This window comes from Diabrotica undecimpunctata, chromosome 5 (assembly GCF_040954645.1).
Source record: "Diabrotica undecimpunctata isolate CICGRU chromosome 5, icDiaUnde3, whole genome shotgun sequence".
Taxonomy (NCBI): domain Eukaryota; kingdom Metazoa; phylum Arthropoda; class Insecta; order Coleoptera; family Chrysomelidae; genus Diabrotica; species Diabrotica undecimpunctata.
The window spans coordinates 135,340,253-135,368,138 of record NC_092807.1 but is presented as its reverse complement, the minus strand read 5'-3'; the positions used below and the strand labels follow the sequence as shown (position 1 = coordinate 135,368,138).

Genomic DNA, 27,886 nt, shown 5'->3' with positions numbered 1-27,886 from the left:
CCACTGCGCTCCCTAACTCAAGGTGTATGGTACAGGGAAAAAGTGTTGCCTTAAGCGATGTTACAGAGAGCTGTCGAACTCTAGGGGATCATAGCCTTAACATTGTATGGAGGCTCAGAGAATTGCTCTGAAATGAATAACTCTTCTGAGTTTATGTATAAACAAAACGGGAAGGATTAAACAGGCGACTACAGTCGCAAGTTATTTCTTCGTCCCAAATAGTGAGCCAGAAGGTATTCCGTGAGGAACGTACTCTTAAGCAAGTCATCAAGAAACGCCATTCTGAAGCCTAATAGGAGAGGCTAAGAAAGAAGCAAAAATAGCTACTGGGATTTAGACCATAGCAAAACCACATAAAGCCAATACGGTGATACCAGCAAAACCCTATGGTAAAAAGAGATAGGAGAATACCATTGCCCCCACCGCAAGAGTTGCTAAAAACTAGAGATAATGAGCAGACTAGGTTATACAAAAGTATTTACTATGGCGGTAGTACGCCATCCCGATACTATACTAGATCAGAAATACCATTACCCCCACCGCAAGAGTTGCTAAAAACTAGAGATAATGAGCAGACTAGGTTATACAAAAGTATTTTCTATGGCGGTAGTACTCCATCCTGATACTATACTAGATCAGGCTTAAGAAAACCTGATTATCAACAACTGGAACAAGCAATGGATGAACCTCCTACAGGAAGTCAGAATCAATTTCTGTGGTTCCATAAAACCCTGTTAAGTGCAGGGACTTTATGGGTAAACTTTGCTAACGAGTATACAATTAAATGAACTACTGAGGTGGTGAGGGCTATCAAGGGCGTCTGAGAGGGAGCAGGCTTAAATATAGTCGATTCCAATAGTATGTACCAACGCTCCATGGTATTCATTCACGACCTCGAGAAAGAGACTGATGAAGCAATTCTCAGGAGCCATCAAAGGAAACAAAATCAGTACCTTGCAGCGGAAGACTGGCTGTTTAAAAATAGTAAAAGCTAGGAGAAGCCGAAAATTGTAGTCTACGTGATCGATGAGGTCTTCTACAAGGTATTGAGGTTTTCTCATAAAAAAGCGTATTACATACTTAGAAGGGTATGCTGTAGGCGAATCTACAGCATATTAAAGCGACCTTGGCAGAACTTATTATTATGAGAAGGTTCGATGTGATTATAATAGTCAAACGACATATCAAAACACTAGTGTTGATTAATCTTGGTTCCAGGATTTAATGACGGTAAAGATGAAAATCATCTGGAAATACGTGCTTGGCGGAGGAAGGCGATGGATAGGGACGACTGGAGAAAAATTCTTGGGGAGGCTAGGACCCACATAGGGTTGTAAAGCCAAAATGATGATGATGATAAAGATGAAAATCATAGAGGCAAGAAATTTAAAGGAGATAATTATCGGATCATCATCCCCTGTATATGATGATCCCGAACAAGCATTATCAAGGGAGTTGGAACAGTTAGTAAAAGATTACAAGAAAATAGTAGAAAAATGAGCACCATGAAAGGACTTCATAATACAATTAAGAGAAATATGGCTAGTATTACTAGATATACTGCTGTTGGACTACTTGAAAAAACCTCCGAAAAGAAGTCTGAAAATCAAAAGACTATACGACTATACGATTAACTTTATATAAGAGGAAGTTAAGCAAATACATATTAAACAGCCAAACATAGAGCAAAGATGGGAAAATTAAATTAACAATTTGACAGAAAACCAGCTGAGGCAACGCAAAATAAAATACAAGGAAGTTGCTCAAGCACTTTAAAATAAAAAAAAAGGTAAAACCGTTCAACCAGATGATATCCTTGGGGAAGTGTGGTTAGATTTAGGAGCAAATTAGCAAACCGGAAAATTAGGGCGGCAAATGACTATTCCATCAAAAACTGGTCAACAATTTATCGAGCAAATATTCGTTTTTGTTTTTTTTATACTCTAAGATCTTACAATATATGAAACAGTGAAACAAATTGTTACACTTTTAGTACAATCTTTATAATCTCATCTGTATTTCAGTTTAATCTAAGTCCAGAGAAAATTGGGCTTATATTTCTATTATTTTCCGCCTTATACGGAATTTCCAGTCCCGCATGGGGTTGGATAGCTGATAAAATAAATCAGCCTTGGCTTATGATGGTTGCTGGATTGTTTATGTGTACAGTGGGATTATTATTACTAGGGCCTTGTCCATATATTCCTGTCTTATCTAAGTAAGTAAATATTTCTATTCATTATTAATTATTGCATTAATAGTAAAATATTAGGTATTATATATATATATATATATATATATATATATATATATATATATATATATATATGGAAAAAAGGAATACGACAGTTAATCCAATATAAATAAGGATCACTCGAAGAGTGGTTGAGTGGTTGGTTTTTCGGTCAAAAGTTGGAGAAAAAAGACAACGAAGTTGGCTACTTCATCTATTTGTTGAAGACGTTTCGCTCTCTAATCAGAAAGCATCATCAGTTCATCTAAAAAGCACAATATGAAAAACCAGTCTTCCATAGACACGTCAATATAAATTGTCCCAAAAAAACATGTAGCAGTCAATGGTATAAAATGTAAAGAAGGTTAAGATAATGGTCATCAATAATTAGTTGTATAAACAATAAATTGAAATTAGATACAGTTTACAATTTGATTCAAACATAGCACAGCAAAAGACCATGTGGTTTTTGTACATGTAATTTAAAAAAGTATATAAAAAACTTATGAAAAAAATAAGTATTTGCCGAGAACTAACAAGATCATAAGATCCCACTTCCAACAGTTTAATATTAATTTAATTTAATTTTTACTTTAGGTAACATTATTGAACAGATTAAGAGTTTAGAAGATGTAATGAAGTTACCACAGAAGCTTCCAATGATAACAGGAGATACCCGGCAAATGGGAGCACAATTGGGGTCCACATAGCTATCACGTAAAAAGACAGCCATAACTTAGACACTTTTATATGAGATGTAGGAATCGACCTCACTTGTTTGTTCTCTTTCTCCGAGCCATTCCTTGAATGGAAAATGGTGTTTTTAAACATATTTTTCTTTCATTTAATGGTTTGTACAGACAAGGTTTTCGCCTACTTTTTCATATTTTCTAAACTTACGGCCATACGCATGCAAACATACGCATGAGCGGTTGATAACTCGCCTTGTTGTGTGTCATGTTTTGCCTTCAACGACACTGTCTTTTACACCGTCACCAACGGTGTCTTCACACACTGTCTTCAATAAATAGATGAAGTTGCCAACTTCTTTGACTTTTTTCTCCAACTTTTGACCGAAAAACCCACCACTCTTCGAGTGATCCTTATTTACATATATATAGTAAACTCTTAAATATTGGGGAAATCTGCAAGAAATACTCTAATGTGTATCAATTGTTTCGCCGAACGTTTTCGCCAAAGAGAATTAATTTGGCTTCTTCAGGGCTGAAAGAGAATAAATTATAATTAGCTACCATATATTATCTATTAAAACATTATTGATCTTACCGTAACTTAGAATTGTAGAGTTAGAATATTAAAAAACTTTGCTAGTAACATAGTGGTGTTTTTTGTTACTATGTGCAAAAAAAAGTTTTTTATAAGGATTGAAATGTATGGTAGCTTTGAACTTGACACGTAAAGGCTTATCCAAGGTTAATCGAAAAACCCAATGTAACTACATTTAAAAGGAGGTAATTCTTTGAATTGTCGGCAATAACTAAATTTTTGATTTTTAGATAGTTAAAAGTGAGGTTCTGTTTAAGCCAGAACGCAAGCGCTGACAACTTCATTAGTTCGTATGAATCTTTATGTCGTTAAGGTTCATTGGTAAAAAACGAATGAATTTAAATCCCAGTAAAGGGAAATATTATTTTGATTTTCTTTATTTAATTATATTATATTGTTCATGTATTATTGAATCTTATTGAGACGTATCTAAGAAAAGCAAGGGAATGTTATATATTTTTTTGTTAATGAAAATTAATTATAAAGGTATGTTAGTTGTTAATGGATATATCAGTCAAGTTAGTTATCTGTGATATAGTATTGTTCTTGGTACCTGATTTAAGTAACAGGTGGTATATATCGCTTAGATTCTTGATGTCACTCTTAACATTAATGGAGAAATCGTTAAGGAAAATATAAGACATTTCAATGAACTCTCTTTTAGATTTATTGTTCTCACGGTGGAGAATTGTGGTGTTAGTATAGTCCATGAGATGACCAGTGGAATGGACATGTTTGGCTAATGCACAACGGTCAGGGTGAAGTCGAGAATCACTTTTGTGTAGTGTAATACGTGATTTCAATAATTGAGATGTTTGACCGATGTAGGAATTGTTGCAAGAGAGACATGGAATGTTGTAGACAATATTACTAAGCCTATCTATGGGAGTCTTATCTTTTATCTTAGAATAGAGATTATTAATTGTTAGGGCTGATCTACAAGCCACATTAAGTTTAATGTTGTTATTATTATTGCCAAAGCTATTTTCAACACTTTTCAGAATCCTTGTTAACCCCGGAGTGATATCTCTGAAATATGGTAATGAAAAATATTTGTTTATAGGAGTATCCGAGACTGGGTTCCCACTTAAGACATCAGGATCAGCATTGTTAGTCGCGAAGGAAGGTGAAATATCTTCGTCACGGATAGTATTAAACAAAATCTTATTAACTAATGGTGTTGGATAAGCGTTTGAAATAAAAAGTTTCTGTAGGATTTGTAGGTTTTTTGTATGAAATGAAGGATCTGATAGTTTTGTTACTCTATTTTTCATCTGCTTGATTAAGTTGACTTTGGTAGAATTATTATGGTATGCGTTGTAGTTAAGGTATCTACCAGAATGGGTCGGTTTTTGATACCAATCTATTTTGATGTTGTTGGTTTCCCTGATCATCCTTATGTCGAGAAAGGAGACGGACCAATTACCATCTTCCCTCTCTATAGTGAACTGGATGTAGGGGTCATAACCATTAAAAGTGTCTAATAGTTCATCTACCTTGTCATTGCGTATAGCCAAACTGATATCATCAACATATTTTTTAATAAATGGAATATTAAAGGATAGTAAAGGAATGACTGAGTCTAATACATAATCCATAACGTAAGTTGCAATGATAGGAGAAATCTTAGTTCCCATAGGGGTACCGAAAGTTTGTTGATAGAATTTATCATTAAATGAGAAGTAAGTGTTGTTAAAGAGAAATTCGACGATGCTGATGAATCTGTCGTAAGACATGGAACAACAACCTCTAATACGGTCCCAGTTGGGGGCTACTTCATCTATTTATTGAAGACGTTTCGTTTTTTGCTCAGAAAGCATCATCAGTTCATCTAAAAAGAACAATATGAAACCAAACATCTATAGAGAAGTTACAATAAGAGTGTGTTACCTTACAAAGACATGTAGCAGTCAATGATGTTAAAAATATGAAAAAGCTTACGAAACTGGACATTCAGAGTTAACGTTGTATAAAACAATTAATTGAAACTTGGTATAGTTTGCAATTTAACAAAATTAGCACAGCAAAAGAACATGTGATAAACATACATGTATATAAAAAAGTTATTATAAAAGTTATTATAATAACTTTTTTATATACATGTATGTTTATCACATGTTCTTTTGCTGTGCTAATTTTGTTAAATCGCAAACTATACCAAGTTTCAATTAATTGTTTTATACAACGTTAACTCTGAATGTCCAGTTTCGTAAGCTTTTTCATATTTTTAACATCATTGACTGCTACATGTCTTTGTAAGGTAACACACTTTTATTGTAACTTCTCTATGGATGTTTGGTTTCATATTGTTCTTTTTAGATGAACTGATGATGCTTTCTGAGCAGAAAGCGAAACGTCTTTAATAAATAGATGAAGTAGCCACCTTCTTTGTCTTTTATTTCTCCACTTTGACCGAAAAACCCACCACTCTTCGAGTGTACCTTAGTTTATTTTGGATTGACGGTCGTCTCCTTTTCTCGATATATAACCTTGTAAGATATTTTGTCTTTTTTAGCTCTTGATAATAATTGTAAACACAGTTGAAAGCTCGAGATTAGAAAAATAGTTAACCAATAGCCCTTTTATTGACTCCAACCCATCCAAAACAGTTATATATTTGTTCCAAACGAGTCACAAGTACTTCTTTTTTCTTATTCTTATATATATATATATATATATATATATATATATATATATATATATATATATAAATAGGAAAATCTCAGTAGTTGGCTGTATACCATCGTTTAAAAAACTTATACAGAAGTAAAACACTTCACATCTTTTTTAAAAAGTGTCGTCAAAATTTATACAGGAACATAACGTGACGTTTTCAATCTAGATCAGAGACCAACTCTGGGCAAAAAGTTTATTATTTTAAAATTTTACTAACTGACTGAAGATGACAATTGATTGGATCCCCCGGGGCAAATTTACTAGTCTGAAATATAAAAAGCTAAATTTTGCAGTTAATATTAATTTTGGGGTCCCAAAAAAGATGCAAAAAGTTTACTACTTTTACCCCCAGGCTTCTCCCTAAAACCCCCTCGTAGGAGGGTAAAAACGTTTAGATGCGTTTTAAAGGTAAAGAGTTCAGTTTTCGTATGGTGTTTTTGTGTTTTGCCGCAAATAAACTCAGATTTTATACAGGTGTAAACTTGGCGCGATTTTTACCATTTTTTATAATTCTCACGAGATCAATAGACTATCCCTTTCATTGACTGGCCACTATGAAGTTTAGATTACTAGAACCTAACCTTTAAAATTTGTAGCATGAAATTTTACTTTTGAGTTTTGGCAACAAATGTGAGGCATTTGAAATATGTTTAAAAAACGCTGGATTTAAACTTTCCTATACATTTAAAACTTTTTTTTTCAATCACCCTGGTACGTTTTTCAAAAGAACCAAACTTCTGCAATAAATCAGACCCAAAACCTTCTTCTTAAATGCATTTCCAGACTCGAAGTGTGATCGTTTGTAACGTAAAACATTAAATTCTGCGTTTTTTATTCATATTTTAAATACCTCATATTTGTTGCCACAACTCAAAATTGAAATTTCATGTCATAAGTTTTAAAAATTGATCCCTAAAAATGAAAAATTTACTACAATTGCTCAATAAAAGTGATCAGTTTTATTGATCTCACGAGAGTCGTAAAAAAGGCAAAAATCGTGCCACGTTTATTTATTTAACACATTTATAAAAACCGAGTTTACTTACACCCTTTAAAAAATTTGTCTCCAGTTATTAAATTCGTAGACATTTATTTTTTTCTAAAACCTTACACTTTTAGAAAAATTTGGGCAATTTAAAATTGTCATCAAATATAGGGTGTTCCATAAGAAATAACGTAACTTTGGTATACCACTCTTTTTTGTAGTACCCTGTATAATTCACATTATTTTTAAATTGTATTGTTAATGACCCTGTATAATTATGTCAAGAAAAAATCCTTGGATATTAAGTCGTTAATGTCTACGAAGCTGAAGTGGACCAAATCTAATTTAAATTAAAATTCTTATAAATTTAAATTTAATTATTAATTTCTCAATATTTTTAGAAATTTGTGGTTGGATCTGATTGCTTTATCCATCCTAGGAATATCTGTTGCCTTAACCTTGATGCCAACATTTTTAAGAATCTTAACCTCTGCCACGTAAGTTTTATATTATTTTTATTATTATTATTATATATTAAATACATGCTTCTAGAGAATGTGTGCCAAATATCTTAATCAATGTCTTAAAACAAAATGAATATCTTACCTAAAAGTTGTGGGGCTTTACCATCCAGTGAATTTTTAAATTTTTGTATTTGGGACATTTTGAAATTTGAAAATTTTTTATTTTGATAAGATCTCCGCTTCGAAGGTCCCGACAGATCACGAAGTTCAAATCTGTTTAGTATAGTCTCGGTAACTTATACTGTAGAACGCTTCAAATGCGGCGACGTTTGATCTCTTCTTTTTACAGCCGAACGGATGCCTGTGGCAAAATACACCAGAATCATTTTAGTTGGGAAGAAGCAGTTCGTTACTGGAAATAAACCAAAATCAGTAATTACTGGCTGCTAAAACCGCTAGAGCTACAGAATAAATTCAGTGGTTTATCTGAAGAAAATGAATCGAACAATAAAAATGACTAACCAAGGGACACAAAAACTGTTCCTAAGCCGCCACATGTAACGATATACAAAGTTGGAGTTTTTATTTTTATCTATCGTATGGATCTTGACACATCTACATTAAAATTTGCATATATTTTGTATAAAACCTAATACATATGTTTACAAACGAACATCTAACTTATTTAAACTTAAATATAAACAATGCAACAGCAATGGGAATGTACCAGTAAAATGGTCGGAGGCCGAACATCTATCACTTAAGTTTTATGCTAAAGACCGACCTACACTCATGTCAGAAGCATGGAAGAAGGAGTACAATCCTGATCTATGTTTTGTCTCTACTAATAAAACAGGTAACCTCTAGCAGTCTCTCTAAAAGTAATGGACGACTTCCCAGATAGTGATCCAGTGATCATAGAGGTAGGAAGCCAAATTCCGATAACCACATCTATCTCTCGCCCACGGTAGAATCTAAAGAAAGCTATGTGTGGTAGGTTTTCTGCGGAACTGGATAAGACTCTAGGTTGGATACCCCTACCATCAAAAATTACAAAAGATTCGTTGGAGTCGTAATAAGCACTGTCAAAAAGCATATACAAAAGAAGCTATTGAAAAGAATACATTCCTGGTTGGTCCCATAACAGCGAAGAACTCTACCAAAATTTCCTTGAAAGCGGCGATCAAAAATAAGCCGATGACCTTCTCCATAGCCTAGACGCAGCGAGACAACAAAAATGGACGGAAACTGTAGAAAGTCTTTTTAAAATTTTCAAACATCAAGTAGGCAAGCATAGACACTACTAAGAAAATTAGGAAGTGGAACTCCCATAACAAGGAACAAAACAACAATTAACCCAAACACTATTGCCTCACATATGGTATCCACATTACTACGACACTAGGGCCCCGAAAGACAAGCCACACACAATCAAGGTAAAACGAGAGCTCAAAACTTCAAAATTTCAATCTACAGAAACCGAATACTGCCGCCCTTTCACTTGCGAAGAAGTCACTATAGCTCTCAAGAATGTAAAGCCAGGTAAAGCCTCAGGTTTGAACAATATTCATCCCAAATTCTTAATTAACAGCGGCAAATACGCGAGAGAATGGATGGCCCACTTTTTCACAGACATTATGAAGACAGGTACCATACCAAAGGAACTCAAACGCTCGAAGGTCATTGCCATATTAAAATCAGGGAAACCAAATAATAGCAACCCTAAGAACTACAGACCAATAGTGCTACTATCAGCGACGTTCAAGCTACTAAAACGACTTATCTACAACAGAATTAGAACAAAGCTACTTGAAGCAATACCGGTTGACCAGTCAGGTTTCCGACACAAAAGAAGCTGCGCAGATCAGGTTCTTTCACTTACCACATTTATTGACGCAGGGTTCCAGAGAAAACTTAAAACTGCAGCTGCATTTATAGATCTAACAGCGGCCTATGATAGTCTGGAGAGAAGGCATGATATATGTACAAGCTCCTCCGTACAATCTCCTGTAAATCCACTGATCAAATAATCAACAGCATGCTAGCCGACCGAACAATTCAAGTAGTTATGAAAACCGACATCAGCACCCCAAGAAAACTGAAGAATGGACTGCCCCAGGGATCTGTCCTAGCTCCTCTTTTCTCTAGCCTGTACATCGCTGATATTCCAGAAACTAGATCAAGGAAGTTTGATGACTGAGTCCTTGTAACAAGGTGTAAGTCATTTGAAGAAACAGAAGAAATCCTCACGGCAGACTTACACACAGTGGGAAAGTATTTCCGTAAATGGAGGCTCCAACCAAACGCTACCAAAACAGAGGTTTCCAGTTTCCATCTAAATGACAAGTTTGCAGGAAGAATACTCAACATCCAATTTGAAAACACCACACTGGCCTACAACAAAACACCAAAGTACCTTAAGGTGACTCTTGACAGAACCCTTTCTTTCATGGAACATCTGTCAAAAACAGCGAAAAAACTTAAATCCAGAAACAACATCATCCAGAAGCTGTGCCACACAACATGGGTAGCATCGGCTTCCGCCTTGCGATTATCTGCCCTGGGCCTTGTCTTCTCAACCGCGAAATACTGCTCTTCAGCGTGGCTTAACAGCCCTTCTTCTTCTTCTTAAAGTTCCATCTCCTATCGGAGGTTGGATATCATAACGGCTATGGTCACTTTGTTGGCTGCTGCTCTGAAAAGTTGTAGTGAACTACAGTTAAACCATTCTCTAAGGTTCTTCAGTCAGAAGATGCGTCTTCTTCCTATGCTTCTTCTTCCTTGGATCCTTCATTGCATAATAATTCTCAGAAGCTCATATTTTTCTCCTCTGGTTATGTAATCCAAATATTCTAGTTTTCTTCTTTTTATGCTGTTCATAATTTCTAACTCCTTATTTAGACGTCGTAGTACCTCAGCATTGGTAATCCTTTGGACCCACTGGATTTTTAATATTCTTCTGTAACACCACATTTCGAACGCTTTTATTTTTCTTATGTGTTGTTTCTTCAATGTCCAAGCTTTCATTCCGTATAGTAAGATAGAAAATATGTAACATCTTAGGGCCCTCAATCTAAGATGCAACTGAAGGTCTCTGTTGGTAAGCATTGTCTTCATTTTCACAAATGCTTGCCTTGCAATTTCAATTCGGACTTTGATTTCTCTGCTTTGGTCATTTTTGTCATCAACCCAGGTTCCCAGATCTTTATATGTCTCTACTTTTCTATTTGGGTTTGCTCTATCATTAATCTTTCATTTCCATGTTGCGTTTTTGAGACAATCATAAATTTAGTTTTTCTCTTATTTATTTTTAGTCCGTATCTAATGCAATAATCGTTAATTCTATTTACCAATTCTTGTGGCGATTCCAGGGTGTCTGCCATTATAACGGTGTCATCAGCGAATCTTATGTTATTTACTATTCTTCCGTTTACAGAGATTCCATCACCCAGATCCGCTATCGCTTTCTGGAATATGGCTTCACTGTACACGTTAAACAGTAATGGTGACAGAACACAGCCCTGTCTTACTCCTCTCTTTATATCTATATTTTCGGACTTTTGTTCTTCTATCTTTATATTGGCCTTTTGATTACAATACAGATTGATAATGATTCGTAAGTCTAGTCTGTCTATATCTTTGTTTCTCAGTACTTCTATTAGTTTTTCATGTCGGACCCTGTCGAATGCCTTCTCGAAGTCGATGAAACAGGAATAAATATCTAGGTTCATATCTAAGCATCTTTGAGAGAGAACATTAAAGCAAACAATGCCTCTCTCGTTCCCAGTCCGTTGCGGAACCTAAACTGAGTATCATCCATATCATCTTCTAGTTTTCTATATAATCTTCCATGAATCACCTTTAGAAATATTTTGAGGGTATGGCTTATTAGTGATATTGTCCTATAGTCTGAACAATCTTTGGCATATACTGTTTTTGGTATTGCTACAAAGGTGGACACCAACCATTCCTGTGGGATTTTTCCAGTTTTATATACTTCATTAAATAGGTCCAGAAGTACAGGTAGAGTTTCATCGTCTAGACATTTCAGTAGTTCCGCAGGTATTTCGTCTGGACCTACAGTTTTTTCGTTTTTTGCGTTTCGTATTGCTTGTTCGATTTCTTCTATTATGATCTCTGGCCCCGTTTCGCTGTCGATTTCTTCCGGTTTTTGTCGATTATCCTCAAACAGATCTGTTATGTATGTCTTCCATTTTTTTAATTTCTCTTTAATTTCTATAATGATTTTTCCATTTGCGTCTTTCAGAAGGGCATCTTTCTTTTTTCTCAGTGTATTTGTCATTTCCTTTATTTTCTTATGCATGTTAAAGCTATCATACTGTTTAGCATATGCCTCTATTTCATTGCATTGATTAGCAAGCCAGGTGGATTTGGCCTCTTTTATTTTCTTTCCTATCAATCTCTGTAGTTCCTTGTATCTTGTTCCTTAACAGCCCACATATACACAAAATAGATGCCCAATTGAACAGTTCAATGAAAATGATTGCTGGCGTTATCAAATCCACCAGTAACATTCCACCACCCAAACTACGACGCATACATTCCCTCACGAGTGAGTACAGAAAGATACTTAGTAACGCGATCCTGCCAATCCATCAAGATACCTATAGATGTTGTTAACGGCAATTGTCTATGCTCCAGACGGCCGCCAATAAACACAGCACAGACTGCTATGAAAAATAAGTTCAACTTAACGACCACTTAGACTCGAGAATGGATGGAACAACAAAATAGTAGCTTACCCTGCATCACACAAAAATCACAAGGTTTTGACTTACCACGCAGCACATGGACTATGCTGAACCGAATCAGAACTCAACACGGCAGATGCCGTGGCGACTCCAGGGCCGATGATTATATAAAGTTGGAGTTATAGAACCTATACACAAGCTACTCAAAGAAATTATAGATGATAAATATACAATAAAAACCGCTGGACCTGAAACAGCAAAAGTTCAAACTGACAAAGTCATACATTTTAGCACATTTAAAAAAGATTTTGAATAAAATCCTTTATAAAAAGGTATATAAAAAACCCAGTTGGGCTATGTTGCATTGACAAAACGTTTTCGGAATAAATATTCCATCATCAGTGTCAAGTTAATACATGGATGTAGCCACTAAATATGTGGGTAAAAACCCTTTAAAAATAATTAAATAAGATTAGATCTACATTATGTCTAATTTACGTTTAAGATGTTAAAGTTACCGTTGGATAGGTAACAGGGCGACATATGACTCAGAGTCATATGTCGCCCTGTTACCTATCCAACGGTAACTTTAACATCTTAAATGTAAATTAGACATAATGTAGATCTAATCTTATTTAATTATTTTTAAAGGGTTTTTACCCACATATTTAGTGGCTACATCCATGTATTAACTTGACACTGATGATGGAATATTTATTCCGAAAACGTTTTGTCAATGCAACATAGCCCAACTGGGTTTTTTATATACCTTTTTATAAAGGATTTTATTCAAAATTTTTAATATATGGTATACAGCCAAATACAGGAACTTTGTTTCCTTGTGGATTTATAAAAGAGTTAGACAGTGGAAAAATGGAATACCTGTCGTTTAGACCGAAAAGTGAAAAATCATTTAGATTTGTATTAAGAGGATTACATTATGGTTCGGACTATAATGATCTAAAAGCAAATCTGTTAGAGCTCTGCCATGAAGTCGTAAATATGCACAACAAACAACACCGAACTACAAGATTTAAAAGATTGTAGATATCTTTAAAAGAGATTATTGAAATGATACTCAACATGTCATCAGCTTCATTGTCAGAAAAAACGTTTATTGCCTAATAGGCAGATTGCAGATCTTTCTAGAAGTTAATAAAAAAATTATTATTTGTGTTACAATAATGTGCTACAATAAACTTAATCTAAGAAACTTTAACTTTCAAATTACTAGTAGTAATCAAATTATTCGTATTTTCAAGCGCAATAAACATTCATTAAATTTAGATTTTATTTTTTAGAAAGGCAGGCTATTCAGACTCTCTGGTAACTTACAGCGTTGTAGCTGGTGTTTGGTCATGTATGTATTCTTTGGGAGAAGTTCTCGGACCAGCTCTTGGTGGTTTTTTGATGGGTCGCTACGGATTTCCAATGGCGTCAACTGTAATGGCCACTGTTATATTTTCATTAGTAAGTAAAAACGAACAACAATTGAATTTAAAAATTGTCTTTGATCTGTATATGGTTTTAATTTTTTTTCTCTTAATTACTACGAAAGGTAATTATACAAAATAGTGTAGTTTGTACACCGAATCGAATTCAAAAAGTTTCATTGGGATCTATCCTGCTGCAAAAATTTGTTAGGTTTATTGCTTTATTGCCTTGCCTAATAATGTTAATGATTCCGTTATACCCAAGGTTAGTAAATAGACAGGTTGTCTGGTTACACCAATCAGCGTCGAGAATCCAATGGCGAGAATGACGTCACTGAGAATGCTACATTCAAATTCATTTACTTTACTCCTTAGAATGAACTCGTGATCCATTGTGGTTATACTAGGGAAAGTTAATTGGGGTGGTTTCCCGTTGCCTTCCCCAATGATTTTTCTTTCGTGTGAGGTTTACTCCTTGGGAATGGATATGTGAGAGGATTTATTTGTTTTTGTAGGGATCTTGGAGTGGGGACATGACTTTGGCCGTCACGGGTTGGTGGATAGCCATGCATCGCGTGGACAGGGTTGCATACCTGAAGTAGATCTATCTTATACCGGGATCGTACAAGGATATCTACCCGCTACCACAATATATTATATATTACATATATATAATACATATTGTATATATATATATATATATATATATATATATATATATATATATATACAATATATTATATAGATAGATACAGGAGGACGTGGAAATCAAACAAGTGGAAAAATTTAAATGTTTAGTTGTACTCAGGTGCAAGAACAGCTTGGAAAAGAAAAATTGTAGGATGTCTGAACTCCTTATGGTGGGATCACAGCATTTTCAAAAGGAACAAAAAAAAAGAATAGGGCAAACCATGGTTGAATCAGTTCTTTGTTATGGCTCTGAAGTATGGACAATTAATGCAGACCTGAAGAGAAGATTGTTGGCAGTTGAAATGGATTATTTGAGAAGAAGTTCTGGAACATCAAGGCAGGAAAGAAAGACCAACGAATCTATAAGAAATAACATGAATACTACAGAAACGGTTATTGACAGAATAGAAAGAAGAGGTCAGGCATTCTTAAGGTTTTGCCTGACGAACGTTTTCTCCAAAAACTTCACAAATGGAAGCCCCCTGGAAGAAGAAAAAGAGGTAGACCTCGACGCTCATGGAATGAAGGAATTAGTAGAGCGATGGAATCGAGAGGTTTGGAGGAGGAGCATGCCTTGGACCGGGAGGATTCGCAAAGGAGAACGGGAGTACGGTGATAGCCGTCTCCAAAATGTATTGTGTTTACAAGTTGGATTAATGTCAAACGTCATTAAATTTATTTTAACCTTCAATTGTGGCTTATTCCCATTAAAATAGTAATTACTTTAAAATGCCACAAGAAAATAACTTCAGAACAATAGATAAGATCTAGATAAGAGAAGGGAGTGTTCCAAAAATGTCGACGGTACATGCGACAGTCAACTGCGCACAAATAAGGGAGGGTGGTTTTAGTTGGTAGGCAGGATAATAGATACCTGAATTTTTGGCACAGCTATCTTTAGTACTTTAAATTAAACTAAAACCCAAATTTTAGGGACTCAAAATGGAGGTAGCATAGAAAAATTTCAAACCTTCCTCAGACAAATTCTGGGTGCGACACTAGCTGATATTGAGAATATTTTGTCGTTTTCAGACAACTCTGACTTTCTTGATCTTAGGTTATCCTCCAACATTTTGTTGAATTTCACTCATCTTCCTCGTCAAGCACTTACTGATATATATAAGATTTACTTACAGGGAAACGGTATCGTTTTTAAAAACCCATCCTAATCTTTTAGTTCTCTCTAGTGATAAAGGTATTGTTACTGTCTCAATAAATACAGATCAATGTGTCATGTGTATAAATTCACAATTCACAAGAAATGTCGCCGATTCTATCGATTTAACTTTGAAGTCTACAAGAAATATCAAGAAATGGCAGATGGAAACACGGTGTACCTAATGTCCTTTATAAAAATAGGTAGACTAAGATAGGCAGAACCCTCTCAAGAGCAAATAAAAACGTTTCTTTAGACGAACCTTACTGTCTTAGCTTATTGTAAATAGAAATAGGAGTAAGTCAAGTCTCAGGTGGAGTACCATGCTTAGAAATAATGTTTTCGATGAAAGGAAAGTTCTCTCCTAACTAACAAAATAAAAATTATGTTTAAAACGGGTTCTGAATTATCTGTCACGATGTTTAATGAGTAAAGCAGGTGAATAACATTTTTTTATAAACGACAAATGAATTTTTGAAATTATTAAAAATTTTAGTTGCTTATTCAGCTACTTTCGTATAAAATTTTAAGTATGTAATTTCGATCTAAAATAATTTTCAATTTACTTTTAGGCAATATTCACCACCATATTTTTCATTTTAAATTCGACAGTATGTAAGGAAGCAGAAAGTCCGTCGGATAGTGGAATAAGCGCATCGTGGAGAAGTTCTAATATATCTATGTCCAATGAACATACACCACTTCTGTTGTCAACCATAGATGGAGGTTTTCAGTCATCTTATAAGAAACAGTATTATACTCAAAACTCAAGTAACTGTGATGTAAGTCAGTAAGTGAATAAAAAATTAATTTTTGTTGGTTTTAAACAAAAAGCAAGTATGTGTCAATTAAGCGGCTTGAGCTTTCAGTTTGCTTTAATTTGATTTAATAAATCTTCTTCTGGATTCAAGTGCTCAATGCATCTATAAATGAGTTAGAAGAGGCCAGTATTCAATGTAATAATGCTATTAATGCAGTTTCAAATGAAAATACGGCAGATATTGAGATAAATATTTTTTTATATGATAGGTCTTAAAAAATTCTAGTGCACTAACTCTTTATAAATTAATAAATTGTTTAAACAATATTTTTTTTTAAATTAACGTTAAAAAAAATTTAAAAAGTTACGTCACTATAGAATTTTTCCTACTTTCCGAATCTGTTTTTACTTTTAACATAAAATGTAACACAAAGCAGCTATTTTGTTTAAACTTTTTTAAGAAAAGCTCGAAGCTTTGCTAATAGTTATTTCCCTCGGTTAGCACAGACTGTCCTTGTTGTCGATATCTAGCTACCAGGTATATACCTTACACTCTCATTGACAAAGTGTTCATAGTTTTTACAATGGGTAGTTCACGAAGCCGTTTATGCGCCTCAAGAAAAGGTTGATGACAATTGTATGTAGACCAGTGGTAAGTACCTATTATATAATTTAATTTTTCGTTTGAATAGAAATAGTTTCTATTGATTTGTGGCATTTTCCTTCTAAATTTTTATAACTGTTTTCGTCCAATCAGCCAGTACATTTATTTGTATTTCAATTCGAATTCTTCTCTTTTCTTCTTTACATGAGCTCAGTGAAATATTTTGCAGTAAATTGAAGAGAAGCTCATGGACAATTTTTATAATACAATCATGGAATGAATGTTAGCTGCTGTAAAAGAAAAAGAAAGTCTAGCACGAAGTGGAGTGAAGTTAATCTGTATTCTTTAAGCCTGTATTCTCGGCCAATTCGGGAGTGACTTGTATTATAGGAAAAGAGACTGATAAGCTATTGTACTGAGGTGTAAAAAAAAGTATTGTTGTGTGCGTGTCAAAAAATGATATTAGAAGGCTTTAAACAGAGCATACAAATGCACTTAAAATATTTTATTGCTGATGTAAAGCCAAGTCGTAAGGTAATAAATTTTTTATTGAGAAACTCTAGTGCAAAAACAATTTGTTACGCAATTTTGTCAATCGACTAAGAGAACAATCCTCAAAAAAATACAGTTCTGCGGGAAAACCTATTCCTTTGCAATTAAGATCTGTACTAAAAAGTAATTTACAACGCTTACGAACGGCAAATGACTGTGTTGTCGAATATCACCGCGAAAACAATTCCAGTGGCAATATAAAAATACTTGGTTTAAAACAAGATATCATGTGTTGAGCGATCACAAAAATTATTTAATTTTGTAAAAAACAAAATTTGGGCTAGGAAATTAATTATATTCCTGAAATGCAAGAGTGTGGTTTGTTGTCCGATATTACATCATTCAGCAATAGGCTTAAATATCATGCAACAATTTTAATAAAAAGCGCCATCAATAATAACGCGGAAGCTTCATTTCTTTATTACAAAATTTGTTAGAGGTAAACGTGTAAATCACACTAAGAGATGTGGCTACCAGTTAAGATGTTTGGCGGCAGCAGTATCATATAATTTATGGGGAAATTATTTAAATAATATATTACAAAATATAGCAAAAGTGCAATTGTAAAAAAAAATGTAAAAAATGGGTACAAGAAACAAAAAGACAGAAAAATTATATTAAAAAACAAACAACTAATAATAAACCTGATAAAGACTATGGCGCAAATGCAGAAGAGTTTGGTTGTCGGATAAAGATTTCATCATCATCATTCTGGCTTTACAACCCTACGTGGGTCCTGGCCTTCTCAAGAATTTCTCTCCAATCGTCCCTATCGATCGCCTTTCTCCGCCAAGCACGTATTCCCATATTTCTCATGTCTTCATCGATGTTATCAAGGAACCTTGTTCTCGGTCTTCTTCTTCTTCTCTGATGAAGACTTCGAAGCAAAAAAACAGGAATTTTTCAAAAATCTACAAAAAAATATCTCAGACAGAATAGATTTTTAATAATACAACGGCTCAAAATAATAGTGCTGCTTGGTATATAGAACGTCAACAACAATTAACGTACAGAAATTTTGGTAAAATATATAAATTACGAGAAAAAACAGACAGAACTAGAACTGTGAAGGCAATATTGACTCCTACGTTTTGTGGAAATAAATTTACAGAATATGGAATTGCGAATGAACCCTTAGCAAACTTACTTACTTAATCAGTAGACCCATTTGTACCTTTCGGTGTTGGGCCGTTTAAAATACAATTCATTACATTTCAATATTTGACAGTCTTCTGAGGTGTCCTAGCTCTTAACAAACTTTCTCCATTCCTTCCTATTGGATGCCATCTGTGTTGCTTCCTGCCAAGTCTTACCCTTACTCTGCAGTATCTGCGAGATGTCACTATTCCATTCTTTAATGGGTCTTCCTCTTCTGTTCTTCCCTATTGAGTTGGCGTCCCACACTCTTTTAACTTGTCTATTATTGTCCATCCGGGTTAGATGTCCGAACCATGCCAATTTTTTCTCTTTGATTGACTCGAGTATTGGTTTGATTTTGAGTCTTTCTCTTATTTCTTTATTTCTGATTCTATCAGTTCTTTTTACTCCTATCGTTCTTCTGAGGTATTTCATCTCTGCTGCCTGAATTCTGCTCTGATGTCTTTTGTTTAATATCCAATTTTCTGCTCCATATGTCACTGTAGGTCTATATATTGTTTTGTATATTGTCATCTTGGTCTTTGTTGATATTTCTTTGATATTAAGGAATCCTCTATTTAGTGCTTGGAATAGTTTTCCTGTGTTTTCCATTCTGTTGTTAAGATCATCCTCGATGTCTCCTTTGTTGTTGATTACTGTTCCTAAGTATTTGTATGAATTTGTCTGTATTATTTTTTGTTGGTCTATCATTACTTCTATTTGATCTTCCGTTCCTTGTTTCCTTGATATTTTCATTATTTGAGTCTTCTCTTTGTTTACGTTTAAGTTGTATTTGCTTGCTTCTAGGTTCCATTTCTCTAAGTTGTATTTCAGTTTTTCTGCAGTTTCCGCTATTAATACTATGTCGTCTGCAAATATACACATCTCAGCATTTATCATTTGCATTCTGTTCCAACCGATGCAGTATTTCTTGAATGTTTTCTTACATTCTTTCACTATCTCATCTATTACATTTATGAATAGTACTGGGCTGAGGCTTCCCCCTTGTCTAACTCCTTGGGTTGTTTCGAATGGTTCTGACTGTATATTTAACAGGCTTTTTCTATTACTTGTTGCATGGTGAATATATGGTCTTGTGTGTTGTGTCCTTTCCTGAATCCACTTTGTACATCCTCTAATTTATGTTCTATTTCTTTTCTAATTTTCCTTTCTATTATGGTTTCGCATACTTTTGCTGCTACACATAGTAGTGATATACCTCTATAGTTCCTACAGTCTCTTGTGTTTCCTTTCTTGTATATAGGTATAATTACTGCATTTGTCCATTCTCTGGGTATTACTTTTCTCTTCCATATTAGGTTATATATGTATAACAATTTTTCTTTTGGTTTTACTCCTATATATTTCATCATTTCTGGTGCTACTTCATCGCTTCCTGCTGCTTTTCCAATCTTTATCTTTCTTATTGCTTCTTCCAGTTCTTCTTTTTCTATAGTTTCTGGATTTTCCGTGTTTCTCATGGATACTCTCCTGTTGTGGCTTTCCTTCTCCATTGTATTCGCTTGATTTCCATTCAGTATCAGCTGAAAATGTTCCCTCCATCTTTCCATTATTGTCTTATCGTCGTTTATTATTGTTCCTTTCTTGTTCATTATTTGTTTCAGTTTCGTTTCTTTGTTGCTTCTTAGGTTTTTCAGTGTTCTGTAAAATAATTTTACGTTTTCTGTGTTGTTTTCTTCCATTTTTTCCCCGAATTTTTCCCAACTTTTCTTTTTCTCTTTCTTAACTATCTCTTTAACTTTTGTTCTTTGTCTCTTATAATTTTCATATTTTTGTTGTGTTTTGTCTTGGATGTATTCTTTCCATAATTTCTTCTTTTCTTTTATTTCTCTTTTCACTTCATCGTTCCACCAAGATGTTCGTTTCCCTCTGTTGTTATTTCTTGTGGTTCCACATATTGATTTAGCTGTTTTTATCATCGCATTTTTAAATTTTCCCCATTCTTCTTCTATTGTTTCTGTTATTTCATGTTCATTATCCATCTCTTTCTTTAGTCCTTCTGAGTATCTTATTCTTGTTGTTTCTTCCCTTAGTTTATAAATTTTTATTATTTCTTTGTGTTTTCTATTTATGTTCTCATTTCTTTTTATTTCTTTTCTTTTGCTTTTGAATGTGGTTTCTAGTAGATAGACCCTTAGCAAAAAAAATGTTAGAAATGTTACTTTTCAAACATGATGAATATCCCTTTCTTGCAGCTAGTCCTGATGGTTTAATAGGTGACTCAGGTATAGTTGATTAAAGAAGCTATTGAATAAAAAAAATTCAATTTTTCCTGCTAATTGGCGATCAATTGAATTTAAAAAGAACTGATTCCTATTACTATCAAGTGCAAGGACAGCTATTTGTATCGAATAGAGAATACTGTTACTTTGCAGTATAGACAGCAAAATGTATTTTATTCGAAAAGATCGATAAAGATATAGAACTGCGGGAAAATGTGCTACCAGAATTGCAAGATTTTTATTACAGTTTTTATTTAAAGCGCCTTCTAAAAAACCTTTACACACATACACATAACTTACTTATACACATAATTCTATGTTTATATAATTTCATTTTATAATTTTTTTTTATGTTTCCATTTTTTGTAACCTGTAATCTACGTTAAAATTAATTCAGCCAATTTGTCCGTAAAAAAGTGACAAAAACAAAAGAAAATATACGACATTTAAAAAAATGACTTGAGCAATACCGTGACCTCAAAATATCTTGCTATACATATATATATATATATATATATATATATATATATATATATATATATATATATATATATATATATATATATATATATATATATATATATATATATATATATATATATATATATATATATACCCGGTATTTAGGCGGCACACGCCCTTCCGGTAGGGATCTATGGAGGAGTATCACCGAGCCGCAAGCCCTTATCTCTTGCCGTACTGCTCCACCATAGGCCGATCAGATACCAGCATATTCCAGACTAAGCCGCAGATACATTGCTATACGATATATATATTGCTATAAGATATCTTGCTATACATTATTTTGTTAAATTTGTTTTATTTAAAAATTTGTTTTTTGGAGTATTTGTTACCTGTATTTACCTCTGTTACGTTGTAAATTTATTAATAAATATTATTACTCTGGTCTGTTATTCTAATTACCCACAAACCCACTAAAGAGAAGACCGCCAACTTGAGTTTATGATTTTATTGTGTAACCCCAAACCTGTCACTCTAGGAGTGCCCCGGTTGTATAATCAGCTCGAGTAAAAGATGAAAGCATTTTTGACCTGGGTTTGAGAGGGATATCTACATGACGCTTAAAATATTACTTCATGAACAGATTTTGTTTTCGTACAGAAAGAAATTTTTGAAATAGACATTTACCGTTAGGATTTTTGAGAATGGGCCTTAAAGTACAGATATAACCTCAATATCAGCACATAGTTATCCACGACTAAACATAGGTTGCCTCTAGAAACTTTCATTCAGATCTATCTTGCGCTGTTGCCATCCAGTTGGGCACCATCATTTCGTCATCATTTTTGTCTTTTGTTAATTAGCATTTAGGCCTACCTTACGTGCTGCATCGCAGAGTTCATTTAATATATCACTGGCAATTTTTAGGACATCTGAAAAATGAACAAAGTCATCTTCGAGTCGTAGATAACTAAACATCTCGCCATCGATATTTATTCCTTTCTATTGTTCTGAAGTTATTTTCTTGTGGCATATTAATGCAATATTCTATTTCTTTTGGCAATAATTTTACTTTAAAAGTTTATTTGACGCTTCAGAAATCGTTCTCCAAATACATAAGAAAGATAACATAAGCAAAGAGGAATTAAAAGCTATAAGAACTTTTACCCTACCATCAGCTAAGGAAAATGAAACTGCGATAATGGATAAAATTCAATATTTTAGGGCATACGACAAAATTAAAGGCATAACAACAATAAGACGTTATACCAAATTAATAAAGGATTCAACAAAGCCTTTGGGAAACCAGATGTATAGAATTTTATTCAAATTTAAAGATTATGTAACAGATTATCTCAAAGAAAATTTATTACACAGTTCGTAAAACAAATATACCACTTAGACCTATTTGTAGTACTATGAATTATCCTTGTAATAAACTGTCAAAAGTTTTATTAAATATTATACAACCATTTGCAAATAATAATGACAGTTTGATAAATAATACACAACAATAAATTATCGAATATTGAAATTAATTCAAATAATTTTAAATAATAGTTCAGTAAGTTTTGAGATAAAGAGTTTATTTACAAAAAATTTGCCATTAGGTAAGACTTAAAAAATAATAAAAAGAAAATAGAGAATGATGATACATTAACAACTAGAATAAGACTAATTTATTAGCTATAATGGAGTTATTGACGTTATATACTGACCTATACTTCATCTAATTTACTTATCGTTGCACGTCATCCGCGTCATAGCCCGTGAGGTCACATGGTACCAACACGAAATATTTAGGCGGTAGGTGTGTTCTTTTTTAGAATCACTTTGCCGAGTACACTGGCATTATAGCCACTAGACATATTTTATGATATACGCGTAGAAATAATATTTAAAGATTACTATTAATGCTAACTTAAAGAAATACACAATAATGTGTTTCATTTAATTTGTATAAATGCATTATAAAGCGTTTTTATGAAGAACATTTGTTCGGAACACACTGTAACTGTAATTGAACGAAGGTGATATTTTGGCATAAATTGGTAACACTTATTTGACAGTTGCGGTGTTGAGACTTTTTGTACTTTATTATTTTGAATTTTAAAGTGATTACCTCTTGTTTTATATTTTTACCTATATAATAAAACCTGTTCTTTTTAGAACAAAATTAGTGTGTTTTATTTCAAAAATGTCACGTAAGAATTTAAATGGTCGTAAAGGGATGGTAGCTTCTTTGATTCATTATTTTGAACAGTTATAGATAGGATAATATAATAATGGATTCAGGATTTTTTTACACTTGTCATATACTTGGCAACTATGTCAACTTCGATCTCTGTCAATGATAATGACGTGCAACGATAAGTAAATTAGATGGACTGTACCTGTCTTCAACTAAAAAATGAATTCTGTACTCAAAATTTTTGCCTAGCAACAGGCTCTGCTTTTCTCCATTATTTGTGAATATATTTATGGAAGATTTTGAAACAAATATTATTTCCAAACCAAATATAATATCTACAGTATGGTGGGGATAATATATGTAGATGATGTGTTCTCGATATGGCCTCATGGATCAGAGTTGTTGGACACATTCCTGAATAATATAAACGATAAAGAAGACATAATAACATTGACCATGGAAAAGGATATAATAGCACATTATTTTTTCTAGATGTTTTAATCTCAAAGAAGGATACTTGCTATGAGACTCCGGTGTATAAAAAAACCAAGGTGTATAAAAATGCTTTGTGGACGTTATTCGAAAAATAGTACACTGAGTAGTGGACGGCACTAAAAAACTATGCAAAAATTCACTGAGTTAGCAATCCAACCAATTTCGTTCCATGCCACGTTGTTCGAATCTGTGATGTTGTTCAGATTGAAATTAGTGAATATGCTTTTCAAAATTTCCCTCCCGTTACGTTCCCTTTAGAGATAATGTGTCACCTTCTTAGGAACTTCTCATGTTTAATTACCATACACATACAAATATTCTAATTTTTTATTCAATCAGAAGCGTACCGAAACGCTTGTGGAAATTTCGACTAAAATGCTTCTATATTTCTACCAAATGCCATGACTATTCCAGTTTTACGTTGAAACAAATAAAGTAAACAGATGCATACTCGCATCAGAGTTTTAAAAACGCATTAAATAAAAATCATTGATTATTAGCAAAAAAAATCAAAGACGAGAATTTTGCAAAGTTAGTTGATAAAGTATTTTGACTGAAAAATACAAAAATTGTGATCAAATTTGGTCTAAACATATCAATTCACGTATGCGTTAATTCCAACGATCAAAATCAGTTAGTTAAACACTTATTATTATATACTTATTATTAATTATTGCTTACTTATTATATAATTAAGTAATATCAGTTTATTTCATTATATTTAATATTTCAGTTCGACTACTACCATACTTTAATGGAACCGAATACATCTGTCTCAGTTTCCAAAACTGGAAAGGGATCTTCTGAAATTTAATGTTATATTTTATTTTAATTATTACCAGCAGTTATAAATAAATATGATCTTATTTTATAGCTGACTATACTGTAAAATAAATGTTAAATAATTGGTGTTTTTATTAGTTTTTCCCAAAAATTAATAATTAGCGCATAAAAATAGCGCATTTTTAATGACTAACCCTTTGGTAAGCAGCAAACGTATAAATCTAAGTTAGGTACATATTTTTATAGTTTTATAGTTAGGTAATAATTTTAATGTAGTAAACATTGGCTTAAAAGTGAGTGTAGGGTCGTAATGTCTTTCCTCAAAACATTTATTTATTTTTTCAATAACCTTATGTACTTGTTCTATTGGAGAACGATAACGGAGATGATGAACACCAAACACCTTGGTGATGGTGGTTTCTGTTAAGTCAATATTCCATAGTATATAGCAAAGCGGAAACATATATAAAGATAAATTAAATTGTAGACAGGCAGTCGATAATATAAATATATAAATATATAATATAAATATTAAGAACTGGAAATAAGAGCCAAAACCGACTTTTCGTAGTGGTAGACGGATTTATATACTTGGGCTACCTGATAACTAGACTTCGGCAAATATGCATATTGCATATTTTGCATATTGTGCATATTTTATGCAAATATTTCATATTTTGGCATATTTGTATAAAAGTTTGCATAAAAGTTCAGATTTTTATACTGTATTTGAAAATTTTTAAACATACCAATTTATTTCAATTCTTGTATAAAATTTTGTAGTCATTTTAATCAAGAAATGATCTAAGTACGTAATCTCTACAGGTACAAAACATTTACAATTTCAAAGAAGATCAATTTAAGTAGCCCTCAACATTCTTAGAAAGTCTCGGTCACTGAGGCATTCAGTTATTGGATAATAGCTAAGGGTTCGCTCATTTGCATTTTATGATCTAATCAACAAATCTATCTACAATTTATTGTATCTTAACAGCAGGTAAACGGCTAATAGTTTTGTTCCTAATTTAGGGATTTTCCAAAATCTCCCAGTTTATTGAATTAGGTACCTAAACATTTCTAATTTGATGCTCAGATTTGTAAATCATTTTTGTTTTGATATTCAAAGCGTAAACACTCGTTGAGCGTAACAAAAAGAAAGATTGTGATTTTATAATGCCTAAAACAACCAGTGCTTCAACTTGGATTAAACCTTATAAAGAGCTGTCTATGGATATGGGAAAAATCTACTGTTCAGTCTGTGGCAAATTGTAAGTATCTAATATTTTCTATTAAATATCTAATATTTCATACATACAGGGTGTTTCCAAATGACACTTACAACGTTTGACTGTAGATACTTCTCGAAAAATTGAACAAAACGATATAGTTAATGAGGGGTCAAACTTATTTACTTTTCGAGATACAGGGTGTTAAAATTAAAAAAAAATTAAATTCTTTTAGTTAATAACAACAATAACTTTAAAACCAATAAACGTATTTACTTGAAATTTAGTACTCGTAGGTTGTTTTTAAATGAAAAATAGCTTCCTTTAGTGAGAAAAAATTGTCCATGGTACAATACAATGGTGTGTATTTAGAAAAATTTTTCACCTTTACTTTTTTTTATGAAGTCAGCTATTCTAAAACACAATTATTTTTATTGTAATTGAATTAACAAAAAAAAAAACTTTTGTCGAATTTTAAAATAAGTTATATGATGTACTAATGGTTAGTAACAAAAACTAATTTGTGGATTAATACTGCATTTAAAACACTTAGCGAGTGTTTTTTTTTCCAAACCAGTTATTTGATTAACCAAAAACACCTTGTATATTTTTATATTTTAAAGGTTGGGTTAAAATAAAGGTTTTTATTTTTATTTATAGATAGCATGTGAGAAGAAATTTCAGATAGACCAACATGTGAGAACTGCTTCACACATTGCAAAAAAAGGAAAAATAGGAGGAAAACATCAAACTTCAATGGCTAAATGTTTCCAATCTACTTCAAAAAAATTAGATGAGCAAGAAACTTTTAATGAAGACTTGTGTCGCGCATTAGTGTCTGCAAACATACCGCTTTCAAAATTAGCAAATGTAAATTTTAGTTCGTTTCTAAAAAAATATTGCAAACTTAATGTTCCAAGTGATCGGTCTCTAAGAAGAAATAATGTGAACGGGCTATACTCGTCGGTGTTAATTAATATTAAGGAAGAAATTGCAGATAATTATTTTTACATATCTGTAGACGAAACCACTGATTCCTCAGGAAAGTATATTGCTCATTTATTGATTGGTGTTCTTAAAGAAGATACCTTACCAAAATCTCATCTTATTTCATGCCAGCAACTTGAGAAAACAAATGCTTTAACAATTTCGCGTTTTATACAAGAAACATTAGCAACTTTTTTTCTTCCGACAACTATTCCTTCTAATAAATTACTGCTTATTTTATCGGATGCTGCTCCTTATATGGTGAAAGCAGGACAAAAGTTAAAAATATTTTTCCCAGATTTAATACATGTTACTTGTGTAGCGCATGGATTAAACAGAGTTGCAGAGGAAATACGAAAAAAGTTTCCTCTTGTAAATACCATGATATCCAGTGTCAAAAAAGTATTTCTTAAATCTCCTATAAGAATTCAACTTTATAAAGAAATGCTACCTAACATTCCTCTTCCACCACAACCTATTTTAACGCGATGGGGAACATGGTTAGAAGCAGCTAATTTTTATGCAGATCATTTTGTTAAAATAAAGAACATAATTGATACGTTAACAGATGAAAGTTCCCAATCTCTTTTGGATTCTAAACAAACTTTTTAGAGTAACTTGCTTCAACAAGAACTTTCATTTATAAAATCAAATTTTAGTTTTGTTCAAAAAACAATTACTCAGTTAGAATCACCAAAACTGTCATTGTTCGAAAGTACAGCATTAATAAAAGAATTTGCGTCATGTTGTCGGAACGTTAGAGGTAATATTGGAAAAGATATTTTAAAAAAATTTGAAGCTACTATGGAA

General features: G+C 32.9%; 1 protein-coding gene across 3 annotated transcripts in view; it reads left to right on the top strand.

Annotated features, from left to right (window-relative positions):
* The window catches only part of LOC140441828 (MFS-type transporter SLC18B1-like), a 52,647-nt gene extending 27,660 nt beyond the window's left edge, over nucleotides 1-24,987 (top strand). For 2 of the 3 annotated variants that reach the window (XM_072532766.1, XM_072532768.1), the window contains 5 exons: nucleotides 2,025-2,218; nucleotides 7,583-7,678; nucleotides 13,659-13,827; nucleotides 16,209-16,418; nucleotides 24,814-24,987. In XM_072532766.1, the coding sequence (XP_072388867.1) occupies nucleotides 2,025-2,218; nucleotides 7,583-7,678; nucleotides 13,659-13,827; nucleotides 16,209-16,418; nucleotides 24,814-24,894 (750 nt within the window). In that variant the 3' untranslated portion in view covers nucleotides 24,895-24,987. Of the gene's footprint in view, nucleotides 1-2,024; nucleotides 2,219-7,582; nucleotides 7,679-13,658; nucleotides 13,828-16,208; nucleotides 16,427-24,813 lie in introns of all 3 variants that reach the window. The other variant, XM_072532767.1, reaches the window with a different exon arrangement.
* The last annotated feature ends 2,899 nt before the right edge of the window (nucleotides 24,988-27,886 follow it).